Source organism: Cupressus sempervirens, chromosome 7 (genome assembly GCF_028749045.1).
Source record: "Cupressus sempervirens isolate cs-2001-9-10 chromosome 7, ASM2874904v1, whole genome shotgun sequence".
In the NCBI taxonomy this organism is placed as follows: domain Eukaryota; kingdom Viridiplantae; phylum Streptophyta; class Pinopsida; order Cupressales; family Cupressaceae; genus Cupressus; species Cupressus sempervirens.
Genome location: NC_143124.1, coordinates 622193146 through 622207616, shown reverse-complemented (window position 1 = coordinate 622207616; position 14471 = coordinate 622193146). Strand labels below are relative to the sequence as shown.

Sequence of the window (14471 nt, the reverse complement as noted above, 5' to 3'; positions counted from 1 at the left end):
GACTAGTATTAGACACTGAAATATGTTTTACTATTGAGTACCGAGCATCAGTGATTCAATATGTATTGATCGAGCATTGCAAAATAGATCGAGAACTTACAATGACTAAGGTGATGTATTGGCCAAGCGAATTGGTATTAACTGAGCATGGTGGTAGTGGCTGAGTATTTGAAAAGAGGCACGAAACACTAAGACAATTGTTGTGCACCTACCAGTGTACAAATGCATTTATTGCAAACCTAATTGTCAAAATTGAAGGCATATATCAAATTTGGGCATTCATTTTCACTTTACCAAGTGAATTCAAGTGCACAAGCGATTTAGAGGCAATCAAGGCGAATTTAGCGATAAAGCGAGCGAATCACTATGAGCCATTGGCAATTTGACAGAATTTAGTAAGTGAACTTTATTTTTGAGCTAGGTGTTTTCTGAGGTTGTCAGAGAAAAGTTTGTTTCGAAACCCTAGTTCGAAATGACATCATCTGCAGTTGTAAGCAAAATACTGAAGGAGAGCAATGCACAAACTATGAGGAATGATCAGTGTCCGCCACCTAATTTCAAGAATCATTTAGATTTTGAAGCAACAAAAGATGAAATCGGTGCTCTGTTGTCAATTCCACCAAATGTTCTAGCAATTCAAGATGTACAAACTTGTTACATGTTCAAAATTGGAGAAGTCGGAGATTTTGAGCTGAAAGCAGCTTATGAGAAGCTTTGTGATAATGGAGTATTAAAGGATGAACATAAGATTATTGTCGAGTAAGGGCTTACCCGCGCCCTAGGTTTTTTGAAGGTCTTCAAAGCAGAATGGATAAAGGTTATGTTGAGTCGTTTGTATTCATAATATGAAGGTATGGTTAGAAGGCAGGCCAATTAAGATCAACTAGGCCATCATCACCATGTAGGAATGCGGTGTTGACATCAAGTTGCTCCAATTCAAGATCCCATGTAACTCCCAAGCCCAAAACTATTCGTTAGTTGCTATCTTGACCCACTTGTTCTTGAGTGGTCTTCGATTTGGTGGAAGAGTAACCAAATCCCAAATTTGATTCTTGATTAAAGAATCCAATTGCGGCTTGCCATTTATCACTATTTGAGTCCTTGAGAGGAACTTTAAAAGTTGTTGGTTCTGAGAATTCTGAAATTAGAATTGATGGCTCTGCCTCTTCAACGAACAATAACTCATAATCAGAGTATTTAGCTGGCATTTATCTTTCTCTAGTAGATCTCCTTAGTTGGGGTGTTGCACTCTTTGTTTGATCTTGAACTAATTCAAATGGATAACTAGAGATTGAAGTTCTTCCATTCGAATTTTAAATTCCTTCTTGACTGATATGACTATAATTCATATGTCCTTACCCTACTATTTTATTACACCCATGAGTTAGGAAGGACGTGCCCAAATTGTTTTGGGAGGTAATCATGTTTGGATACTGGTCTATGTGTGCCACAGGTTGCATATGTAAACCACGATCCAGTTGTTGTTGATTGGAATCAAGAACATAATCCCTTATTCTGCCAATTATATGGCCTGAGTAATTTCTACCTTGAGCGACCTGACTGTGGTCTCCAGAAGATGTTCCAATGCCTTGTTGACAGTAACTCTTGCCGCCTAATCTGATTTGGCTATCAGTATTTTCCAAAGACTCCAATTGTTTTTTGTAATGTTTTGGGATCTGCCATATCATGATTGGGATCCACGATGACAGGTCTCTGTCAAAACTTTCCAATGCTGCCCTGCATAACATCATGGAGGATTTGACTGTTGGAACACATTTCTTTAGACCCGCGTGTACTTTGGATGCCGTAATCATCAAATGAATGATATTCCTATGGTGGATTGGGATGCATATGATCCATAGATGTGAGTTCTTCTTCAGGGTAGCTATGCAAAGGTGGAGAGATATCGTGGATGTCATGTCTTGAGACAATGTGTGACCCATGTGGATGGAAAGTATAATGTCATTTAGCAGCGTGAAGTGAATCATTGTGATTCAAAGCTATTTGACTGGCATTTTTATGCTTACTATCCATATCTTCCTACGATTTTAGAAGGGGCTTTTGCTTTCTATTTGGAGAGATAATTTGATACGTCTCTGTATTTTGTGTGGGAAGAGAGACATCCATATCTGTATTCCCCTGTTCTACCACAAAACATTGCCTGCATGCTTCCTCAGATCGCTCATTTTGTTCACTGTATTATGTGTTTGTTGTAGAATTAGATATTGGAAACAAAACAAAAGTGGGACTAGACGAAGTTGTATTGGGAACTCGTAAATTAGTTTCAATATTCTTTTGTGCAAAGATTGGCACATATTCCATTTCTGATATTTCCTGTGTATGCAAAGCTAGAAATGTTTTCTCATTGAAAATGATGTCTTTATTTCGAATAACCTTCATTTCCATGGGATCCCAAATTTTGAACCCAAATTGGTCCTCTCCATAACCAATGAAAACTCCCTTTTGTGATTTAAAGTCCATCTTAGTTCTCTTGTCTTTGGGGACATGTACATAGGCTTCACACCCAAAGACCCAAATGTGTGTATGAAACTCTTCTTCCTTGCCATTCCTCTTTCGAAAATCTGAAATTCAACCAGGATGAAGGGGTTCAATTAATTAATTAAGTATACTGTTGTATTACATGTTTCAACCGAAAATTCTTTGCCTAGGTCAGCATTTGAAAGCATGCACCATGCTTTCTCAAGTATGGTCCTATTAAGCCTTTCCGCTGCCCCCCATTTTCTTGAGGGGTGGAGGGAACGACTTTCACCCTTTGAATACCATTATCTACACAATAATTATAAAACTCCGGCAAACAAAATTCTCCCCCATTATCCATTTTTTAGCATTTAATCTTATGATCTCTTTGGTTTTCAACAAGAGCTTTGAAAACTTTGAATTTAGAAAATACTTTAGATTTATTGGTCATCATATATATCCAAACTTTCCTTGTACAGTCTTTAAGAAAAGTAACAAAATATTTTGCACCTCCTAAGGAACTTACCTTGATAAGACCAAAGATATTTGAGTTCACAAATTCCAATGGTTTTGCCTCCATGTCATGCCCATCTTTCAAGAAGCTGACTATCTTTTGCTTTCCGTAGAGACAATGTTTAGAAAACTCCAAGTTTGTTGATTGGAGACCTAGTAGTTGATACCTTTTGAGCATAACCTCAAGTCCTTTCTTACTCATGTGGCCTAACCTTTGATGCCAAAGTGTTGCATTGCTGCCCACAACAGTCATAGCAACACCTACTTTGGTAAGTCTTTGAAAGAGATATAAAATACCAACTTTATTGCCCTTGGAAATAATCATAGAGCCTTTAGTGAATTTTCAAGAATCTGAATGAAAGAATGGATAATATCCTTGTGCAAAAAGCTCACTGACAAAAATTAGATTTTGCCTCAACTTGGGAATATGGCAAACATCCTTTACCAACCATTGGTTTTCTCCTTCTTGTTGTAGCATAATGTCACCTTAACCAACTATCTCACAAGACTTATTGTCTTCAAGAAATGCTTCTCCAAATTGTCCTTCATGATAGTTTGTAAAAAAATCCCTACAAAAAGTGGCATGAAAAGAAGCTCCAAAATCTATCAGCCAAGAATCTGATTTGGTGTCACTTGTTGAAAGAACTAAAATACTTTCATCCTTCTCATAGGTTGTATTTGCTTCAATATTTCTCACCTTCTCTTGTGCCTTCTTGTAAGCTAGACAATTTTTCTTTGAGTGACCAATATTACCACAAAAGCAACACTCTCCATTCCTACCTCTTGACTTTGATCTATTGGATGATTTAGATTTCCTTCAATTGTAATTGTTACCTCTATGATGGCTTATTCCCCTTGTCTCAATGCTGACCATGGCGAGAGCATCACCAGATGAGGAGTCTTTGTTACTTCTTCTCATATCTTCACTAAGTAAAGTGGCTACTACTTCACTATAACCCAGTTTGCTCTTTGCAGAATTTGAAATGTTAACAATAGTAACTATGACATCCTAATTGTAATCACCTAAAAATGGTCATCTAGACTATTAGCCCCCTTCTTAGCAATTTGGCTAAATTAATTAAATCATTTACCTAGACCAAATTGCTAATAATCAATTAATTTGATTATAACCTATAGTTTCACTATACTATCCTAAGTTCATTATTTGATTAAAAAAAAGTCCCCCTTTAAATTAAATAAAAGACCACATTCTTCTAACCCACTCAAAGTGCACACATAAAGTCTTTTTTCTATTTTACAATTAAAAGAAAAGCCTTATGAGACTTTTGTCTTATATGACAAGTCAACTCATATTCTATTGGTTGACTTGTGTATGCACATGGATTCCTCTCATTTTTTAATTCAACTGTTGATCATCCACCATCTTCATCTTGATCTCTACTGTCCGTACGACTTTAAAAGGGAGAGAGCTTTCCCCCTCAAATCATCCATCATCATTTGAGTATTGTTATGTTGCAAGTTTTCTAATAGGTTTCCTTGGAGCTTTTGGAGAACTTCTCATTTCTTGTCTCATTCTATCATCCATTGCATACTAGTTTAGAATCATGCTTGCATGTAGTTTAACTTTCATTTTGCAATAGCTTAAATCACATAGTAATTAGTTAGATTGGTAACATTCTCATCTTGTTTTAGCCTAGCTTGCATTGTGCATCTCATCTTAGCATAGTTTCATCCTTGCATTGCATGCTTAAGAGTTCTTTGACACTAGCACTCTTGCTCGTTTCTAAAGAATCTCTCATCTCGTGGTTTACTAGCAAGGGCTACGTTTCTAAGGCTCAGCTAAGAGCTCTTGTATGCCCATTTGTATGCCCCTTGCACTCCATGATTAAGGAGCTCTAAGATGCCATTCAAGCTTTCCAATCTATAGAATACCTTGGATAGAATGGTTTAGAGGAGTGACCTTTTGGAGTGTACATTTTTTGTGCCCACCACGGGGCAGAACTAAGGGTTTTGTCCTTTCTTTTTCTATTTTCATTGTTTTTTCATATACTATCCTAAATTTTTCTTCTTCTTTTTTGTACTCATAGTTTTGGGCGACATTTTTCCCATTTTGTACGATAGTTGACATAACTATCGTGCGATACATTTTTTGGAAATGGTGTTGTGCAGTAATACTTGACTCTGTTGCCCATGTATACAAACTTCTATTGTCTGGCTTAAGGATAAATATCATAGAGGAAAGTTTTTTTGCCCTTGTATACTGTGAAGTATCACGGAATATTCTTCCAGTGAAAAACTATTGCCTGATAGAGATTTTCTTGTTGGTTAGGGTATTTTGGTTAGTTCTTTGTGTCTGCTTGCTGATTGTTGGTTTTTGCAGGTCTTTAACTGCTTTTTAGAGGTCCATTTACAGACTTGTTTTTGTTTTTGGAACCAACTCGTGGTGCTAACAGGTTGTGTTTGCAGGTTGCCATCTTGAAAACCTTGTTATTGCTTAAAAGAACGAATGTCAAAGCTTCAAATGCAAAAGGGTTACTAATGGTTGTTTGCAAGGCTGCCCGACGCATAAAAACCAAACATTTGCTTGATTTTCTTTTGTTTCATGTGCAACATAGACTAATTGCTTATTTCTAGGCACATTAACACTTACAATTGGTGTCCCTTGGTGATAGGAGAGTATGCTCTTCACCCTTGTGGTGAATCAAAAATCTTGACTTGCCTTTGGATTTCAAAAGCATGGAGGGTAAAAGTACAAATCTATGTCAACTTTTATAAAGAAACCGGATATCAGAATGTGACAGTTCAACATTAATGACAAAAAAAATGGTATTTGTGTTTAAAATATGAGATGATGTAAATTGATGAAATGTGTAGAATTGGATGAATTTTATGCCTATAGTTTTTATAATTTTTTTGAGTAAGAATTTATTCATTTTATTTTATTTTGAAGACCCTTTTTTAGCTGTAAAAAATATAGGGTGTAGTTCCTGTCAAACAAGTATATGCAAATTATCTTTTTTTGTTCTAATTTAAAAATATCTTCTAAATGACATGTATAGCTAGTGAACAAAAAAGAAATAATTATTTTTTAGGTATATTTTATTTGTTATAAGTACTTAAGTTTGACCTTATTAGAATCTAACAGTTTTTTCTTCCCATCAAAACTTTCCTATCAAATCTATACCTTCTTGAAAAAAAATACATATTCGTGAAGAGGATTCTCTCCTCTAGAGATAAATATAATTTTTAATTTTTTCAAATATGATTTACTATTCTTTTTCCTTTTTTGAGGGAGCATCTTCTGAAATGTTGAAATATCGACTTATAATATTTTGAGATTATAACATATTATAACTAATCAAAACACTCAAAAATTTATATAATGATGATATTGAATCTGAGATCTATAAAAGGGTATTTTTAGTTTTTGAAAAAAATTGAGTTTTGATAGAGAAATGAGATTTGACCAAAATAGGTTTTGGTATCATAAATGGTGACACAGATCTGTGCTTTTATCCAGGAGTAATTAAAACTTCTTGGCGTGTTTGGGGGAAGCAATTGAGATAGGAGAGTATGCTCTTCACCCTTGTGGTGAATCAGAAATCTTGACTCTTGAGAGTGGATCCATTTTGTGGTAGTTTAGAATCCTTTAGAGGGCCTACTCTTGGGAAACCAAGAGGAATGACCCAAGTGGGGACAAGCGAACCCAGCTATTCCAACCCACTATAAACTCAAGGCTACCAAGGACACAAAACCTTGGTAGACGTAGTGTTTGCCTTTGCCTAGTGTGATTGCTTGTGGGATTGCGACCATGAGGAGATCATTGGGCAAGAACACTTAAGGCTCTCTTGTGGCCACGAGGTCTGTTACCCACCGCAAGGTGGGGTGTCCCGTAATTGGGAGCAAGAGGAACATTATGAATGGAAGCCCTTTCTAAACACTCTAAGTTAGTGACTACCCTTTTTAGCCTCTCAACTTCTTAGTGCAAGGATCAATCATAGTGGACTACTAGGATCACCCCAAGATTTTACCCTCACCATATGTGCTCCCTTGCTTGTGCTTATGACACTTCCATGACAAAATCAATATCTCTTGTGGGCAACCACTTGGTGTGAGGCAAAGGAGCATTAAGCATGGGCCAAGTTGTTAAGTAATGAACCGTGACCTTAAGGTAGATTGCTTGGTTATTGTTTTCAGATGTGTTGACCCATGTTAACATTCTTACAATTCAAATATTTTGGTAACATTGTTAGGAAGACTGTTCTAATTTCACAAATGTGTGTTGGCAAGGTTGTTTTTACCCTTGTTCAAACTATTTGAGACATGTTAAAACACCTATTGTTTGCAAACCTTGCTAATAACTGACACAAACTGGAAACATACACTATTTGATTTGAAAAATCATTTGATTGACAAACTGAAACACAAATTTTGAGTCAAAACTAGTCTTTTGTACACAAAAACTAGCATTGTATTGCCTGTCTTCACGAGAAATATCACGTGACACTATTTTGAGAAAATTGTATCACCTTGTTACTGTCAATTCTGTCGCCCTCATTTACTAAGTTCTATCATCTCATCTAAGGAAAACTATCATCTATAAGAAAAGTGTCACCCTCCTGTTCTAAAGTATATCGCACAACATTTTATGTTGTCCTATTGTCGCTTGCTTGCTGAGAAAGTATCACCTAAGACTATTTATTGCCAAAACAATGTCTGCGTTCAAATTTTTTTGGTCTAAGGTGCATCACGTCAGTCTTCCTTGGTCCTAATTGCACATCCGCATGTTAGGAAGTTTTCCTAAGTTGAAAAGACACTTTGACAAGTGACTAATTCTAGTTTTGAAAGCTTCAAATCTGACATACTTCTCTTGTCCTATTAAACAAAGATGAATCTTTACATGTTAGTCACAACTAGACATCAAGTTGGTAACGATGACCATACTCCTTTCTTCTTCAAGCAATTGGAAACACCACCTAAACATCCTTGCAAGAAACCTTGTGATAAAAATCTCAAATTTCCTCAAACACAAACAACTAACATTCAGCATAATCCACTTTATAGTTTTGAAAACCCATTTGGTACACCCTTTGAGACACCCAAGGGTACAAATGTTGTGGTCACTATGGTGCACCCCAATGAAATCAAACGTCACTTAGAAGAACAAGCACGTGAAACCCATAAAACCTTGGAAGCTATATATGCTATGGAGAGGGAAAATCAACGAGTTGAAACTAACAATCATGCACATTATGAAGGGAATAAAGGAACTTGTTCTTGAAATCCTTTTGACAAAAATGATGGCAACCACACGCCTCCAAGTACTCCTAGAGTTGCCATAGATATGTGCCCTTCATCACATAGACAATCCCATCATGATAGCGATGAAGAAATAACTAGCAAAAATGTGATCAAATTCCAACAAGATGGCTTCGCTCAAAAACTAATGCTTAGAGCCTTAGAAGAAAACAGAGACCAATACTTTCGATACATGGCAACAAGAAGATGGAAACTACCCTAAGGCTTCAATGTTGAACGTATAATTCACAATCCGGAGCCCATTGAGGCTGTAATCTTAAGGGAAGAGATACAAGAACTTAGGAAACAATTTACACAATTATAAACTTAAAAAGAGCAACCTAAGACTTCCTTTATCGATTCAATATGTGCTCTTCCATTTGATAGGAGTTTGTACATGCTACCATTTCCTAAGGATATAGAGGTTCCAGAGTATGACTAATATGATGGAAATGGTGATCCTCACGATCATGTGAGACATTTCTATGCTATTAGCATGGACTTTATGCATGAAGACACCTTTCTTATGTGTCTATTTCCTAGAAGTCTAAGAGGACAAGCCATGGAATGGTTCACAAAACTGAGTCCCCCTCTTAAGACATTTGACGAGCTTACACAACACTTTATCCAACAATATTCCTACAACATTCAACATCCTATGACTGTATTGGATTTATGTCAAATTAAGCAAAAACTAGGGGAACTTTTTGCACTATACCTACAACGATGGAGATCCTTATACTCATGGTATCCTCGGCAAGTTCCTAAGGGTGAAAAAATTGACATTTTTGTCAACACGCTTATACCTGAGTTATACTTCAATCTCAAAAAACAAATATTCACATCCTTCAACACCATGGTTGAAAGTGCATATCGCTTTGAGGATGTTGCTATCAAAAAGGGGGACATTGTTGTAAACAAGGATAAGACTAATAATGGAAATGGTAAAGACAAAGGCACACCTTGGAATAAAAACATGTATGTTGTCAATGACGGGGTAATGGACACTCCTAAGACCAAGGAACCTACGTTTAACATTTCTAATGCAATCTATGCTACAAAACAACAAGAAGTTTCAAAACCACAAACCTTTGATAAGAGCTCTAAATTTACAAAAAAAATGATGTGTCTATACACCAATGGTTTAGCCTTATGAAGTGGTTTTGAAAACCTTAATTACAAACAAACTGGTTACCTTGCAAGACAACTCATGTCCTTATGATCCACCCATTAGACCTCCATGGTGGAGAGAAGATCACACTTGCAATTATCATCGAAGCAAGGGTCACAACACAAAAAAATGTTTCAAACTCAAAGATGTGATTCAAGATCTCATTGAGGCTGGCAAATTTGTCACAGATGGCCTTGTTAAAATTGCTGACCATAAGGCCTTTAAACAACCATTACCCAAATATGAAAAAGGTGGAACCTCCAAAGCCACCAAAAAGAATCATGATGCCAAAATCAGTTATGCTTACGCTGACACAGATAATGTTATAGGCATGCTTGAGCCCATTGAATATTTATGCATGACAAGAACAATCAAATGAACAACTTACTGGCTCGCCATGGCAGGGCACTCAAAGAATACGATACATATCCTCTAATGTAATTGAGGCCTCTTCAGTCGGTAGATGAAAGGTGTTATGCTCACTATGCCATCGCTCAACCAACGTAGCCAACAATCCATGGTTCGCCCATATATGGGGCATCCATATGACCCATCGCAAACCCATGGCAGATATGGCAGCATGCTCATCATTGGTCAAATACTCCACAACATGAAACTTCACCACTTTGGGGGCTCTGATAAGTAACACCGAAAATACCTCCTATCAACACACAACATGTACATGTCAGTAATGTATCACAAATGTGATCATAACGCAAAAAATTCACAAAAACATGCTAAAAAACATCTGTACGATACTTTTTCCTACTACAAGTGATACAATATACTGGAAAATTATCGCGCGATACTTTTTCTAAATTTGTGCGACACAATTTTTTCATGCGATATTTTGCACTGGTGCATATGGCATATGAGTATGTCCCATACGATATATTATACAACATGCATGCAATATATTTTGGGCAAAAATCTATTGCGTGATATTTTCCAAAGTAAACGTGCGATACTTTTTAAGTATCGTGTGATATTCTATGAAAAAACCCCCCAAACATGTGAAAAACACCAAAAAGCTTGAAAAAAAAAAAAAAAAAGAGGTCACTCACTAGCGCCCCATACTGCTCTAGCTGGTTGTGCAACTGGTTGCGCTCGAAATGGTGTTGGTGAAGCGAAATGTTCATGAAAGCCATGGTAGCCTTTGAACCACTCACAAGCTCTCAACAAATCACAAAAGACAAAATGATTTTGAAAATGACACTTGGGCCCCTTTTATAGCCTCTGACCTCATTTTGACTTAATTTTCAAACTCCTCCAAATTGCACGAAAATTGTACCCCTGGCTAATGTGGAGGTCTTGGATCCATTTTTGGGATCAAAATCAAAATCTGAGTTTATCTTGATGGTCAATATTGTATTTTAAAATTTTACATTCTTCTGGGTAGTTAGCTGACCTTCTGAGGTCTAATCTCCGAATCATTGCTGGGGCATCTTCATTTCTTCATATCTTCATCATTTCCATGCTACTTATCTACTTAAATTTACCTTTTCATATCTAAAATCATCTTTCCACTTGTTTTGACCTAATTTTTATGCTATATCCTTCAGGGTCAACTCTAATCAAATTGGGGCATTTCTATCATTCTTGGGTTCTAAACATCTATCAGTCATCGTGGACATTGCTATATTCCAATTTTTTCATATCTAGCTGGTTTTTGCATCCCCTTACCTCATTTTGATTTCAATCCCGAGGGGGCAAAAATACTTTATCACTGCTTGCTACAACTATCTATTTCCTAGGAGCATATGTTTGATCTTTTCATTTGCTCTGGATCTATCTGGTAGGTGTTAGCATTCTTCTTGAATTCTGACATCATCTTTTTTCTAGTGTTCAGTACTACCGCTATCAGGCTGGACATTTAGGATTTTCTATCTCTTTCGGCATTTCATTCTTCGGAATCAGATATCTATATCTATCACTGCCTACTTAGCTTATGTTTTCTTTGACATAATGTGTTCCTAGATTGATCATGCATTAGTCAAAGAGGGGCAAATGTAATCACCTAAAAATGGTCATCTAGACTATTAACCCCCTTCTCAACATTTTTGCTAATTTAATTAAATTATTTACCCAAGACCAAATTGCTAATAATTAGTTAATTTGATTATAATCTAGAGTTTGACTATGCTATCCTAAGTTCATTATTTGATTAAAAGAACATGTCCCCTTTTAATTAAATAAAAGACCCCATTCTTCTAACCCACTTAAAGTGCACACATAAAGTCCTTTTTCTATTTTACAATTAAAAGAAAAGGCTTGTGAGACTTTGTCTTATATGATAAGTCAACTCATATTCTATTGGTTGCATTGTGTGTACACATGGATCCCTCTAATTTTTGAATTCAATCATTGACCATCCATCATCTTCATCTTGATCTCAACTGTCCGTACAACTTTAAAAGGGAGAGAGCTTTCCCCCTCAAATCATCCATCATCATTTGAGTATTGTTATGCTACAGGTTTTCTAACAGGCTTCCTTGGAGCTTTTGGAGAACTTCTCATTTCTTGTCTCATTCTATCATCCATTGCATACTAGTTTAGAATCATGCTTGCATGTAGTTTAAATTTCATTTTGCAATAGCTTAAATCACATAGTAATTAGTTAGATTGGTAACATTCTCATTATTTTTTAGCCTAGCTTGCATTGTGCATCTCATCTTAGCATAGTTTCATCCTTGCATTGCATGCTTAAGAGTTCTTTGACACTAGCACTCTTGCTCTTGTCTAAAGAATCTCTCATCTTGTGGTTTACTAGCAAGGGCTACATTTCTAAGGCTCAGTTGAGAGCTCTTGTATGCTCATTTGTATGCCCCTTGCACTCCATGACTAGGGAGATCTAAGATTCCATTCAAGCTTTCCAATCTATGGAATACCTTGGATAGAATGGTTTAGAGAAGTGCACCTTTTCGAGTGTAAACTAACTATCACGTAAATAATAGAACAAGATGATAGCTTTAGATTCATCATCTTGAGTCATACCAATTGAGGTTTCTTGACATAATAAAGTTTTGAAATCATTTATATGATTTGACATCACAATCCCTGCCTTCATTTTCACCTTGTAGAGCTTCTTCATAATAAATGTTTTATTTGCAATCGATGTCGTTTGATACATGCTTTGAAGTTTATCCAAAACTTCCTTTGTTGTCTTTTTTTTCGATACATTGAAGAAGATTTTTTGAGATAGCAAAAGAAAAATTGATGTCTTTGCCTTCTCATTAATCTTTTCCCAATCTTCATTCACCAATGTAATTGATAGGTCTTGCTTAACTAGCAAAGAATGCAACTACACTTTCCACAGGCTGAATTTCTTCCCTATGGATTTTTCTACTTTTGCATCCTTCATCTTTCCAAAAATTCAACACCAATTTCCAATCTGCACAACATGTGCTCTAATACCAATTGAAAGGATTTGAAAGAGAAAAGTAAACAACAGATGCAAATGAATAGACAGGAAAAATACAACATGAGATTTATCTTGGTTCACCACAAATGTGGCTACATCTAGACTGAGCAAAGTATTGTATTAATAATATAAAAGTTTGAATACAAACAATGTAGGAGCAACATATAGAAAGGCTCCAATTACATTAAAATTGAAGTTTCGTAAAACCAAGAGACACATAATTAGAGGGAAAAAATAGTATGATTGTTGGCCTTCATATAACAACAATTAGAATAGCCTCTATTGGGGTTTTGGGGAAAGAATGTTCCCCAAGAAATAAACCTAAAAAGATGAAAAAGGGCATCACGATGGCAATAAAGCTGGGACAAACATAAATTGGGCTACTCTGAATCCAAGCAAAGCCAAAGCTTTTGGTAGATCAGAAGATTATATGATTCAATGTGTTGTGAACTCCCCCTCTAATAGAGAACAATCAAAATTCAGACAATGCAAAATCAGGTAAACAAGAGTTACATATGTGATGGTGCTGAAGTCTCCCTTTTGGCCAAAATAACAATGCTAGAGTTGCCTTCAAACTAATTGCAATGTTATGACTTTATAATGTCACCATTAAGTTGGATGAGAGTTTAAGGATTTAGGACAGCTATATCTCTCTAGTATTAGTATTGCAAACAAATAGATAGGTGTAAGAAAGATGCATCCTGTAAATGACAAGTACAAATGAAATGCACCTTTGCAAAAAAAGAAAAAGATCACTGATATAGTATACAATTATACACTTAAGGAAGTCCAAAAGGTGTAACAAAAAAATTTGCTCGAAATGCAAGGACTAAAGCAATAGGAAAATTATACTCTCAACGTCCACAGGAAGTCATTGTTTTAGTCTTATGGTTTGATGTTATTCTTCTCTTTTAAGAAAACATGAGATGAATGAAGAAAGGTTAAATTTTTTCCCTGATCTTCAAAGTTACTTAGGAAAATTAAATTCTTATAATCAATAAATTTGAATTGTCCATGACAATGTCAAAGTGTGAAGGCTAATTGTCGTATTTTATTTCTTTTCAATTTTGTCTCTTAGTTTTTGAGACTCTTCATCATATTATGTAACTAGAGTCTTTAGATATGCTTCCCTTGCATAATTTGTAATCAAATTTTCATATAATCAAAACACAATACCCTGCTTAGTGTGGACATAGCCACAAGTTGTGGTGAACCATGATAAATCTTGTTTTGGTTTATCTCTTTTTTTCTCTCGTTTAATTTTTTTATATCTATTGTTTTCATTTTTGCATTTAAATCCTCTTCAATTGATATCAGAGCACAAGTTGTGCTAGTTTGGAAATTGGAGTTGAATTTCTAAAAAGATAGATGATGTGAAAATAGAGAAATTCGTAGGGAAAAAATTGAGCCTTTGGCAGGTGTAGATGGTGTCATTGTTAATTAAACAAGATATTTCTCTTGCGCTGCAAGGAAAGACAAGGAAACTAGCATCTATGTCAGATGAAGATTGAGAAACCTTAGAGAAGAAGGAAAAACGTCAATTTTTCTTACACTGGCAAATGATGTTCTCTTTAATGTCATACATGAGAAGACCACAAAGGAAGTGTGTGATAAGTTTACAGGCATGTA

At 35.8% G+C, this 14471-nt stretch overlaps 1 protein-coding gene across 1 annotated transcript in view; it reads left to right on the top strand.

The window, feature by feature from the left end:
• Nucleotides 1–472: 472 nt before the first annotated feature.
• LOC149548240 (TMV resistance protein N-like) overlaps nt 473–14471 on the top strand; it is a 33525-nt gene continuing 19526 nt past the window's right edge. The window contains exon 1 of the mRNA XM_089794239.1: nt 473–759. Coding sequence (XP_089650365.1) covers nt 473–759 — 287 coding nt within the window. The remainder of the gene's footprint in view (nt 760–14471) is intronic.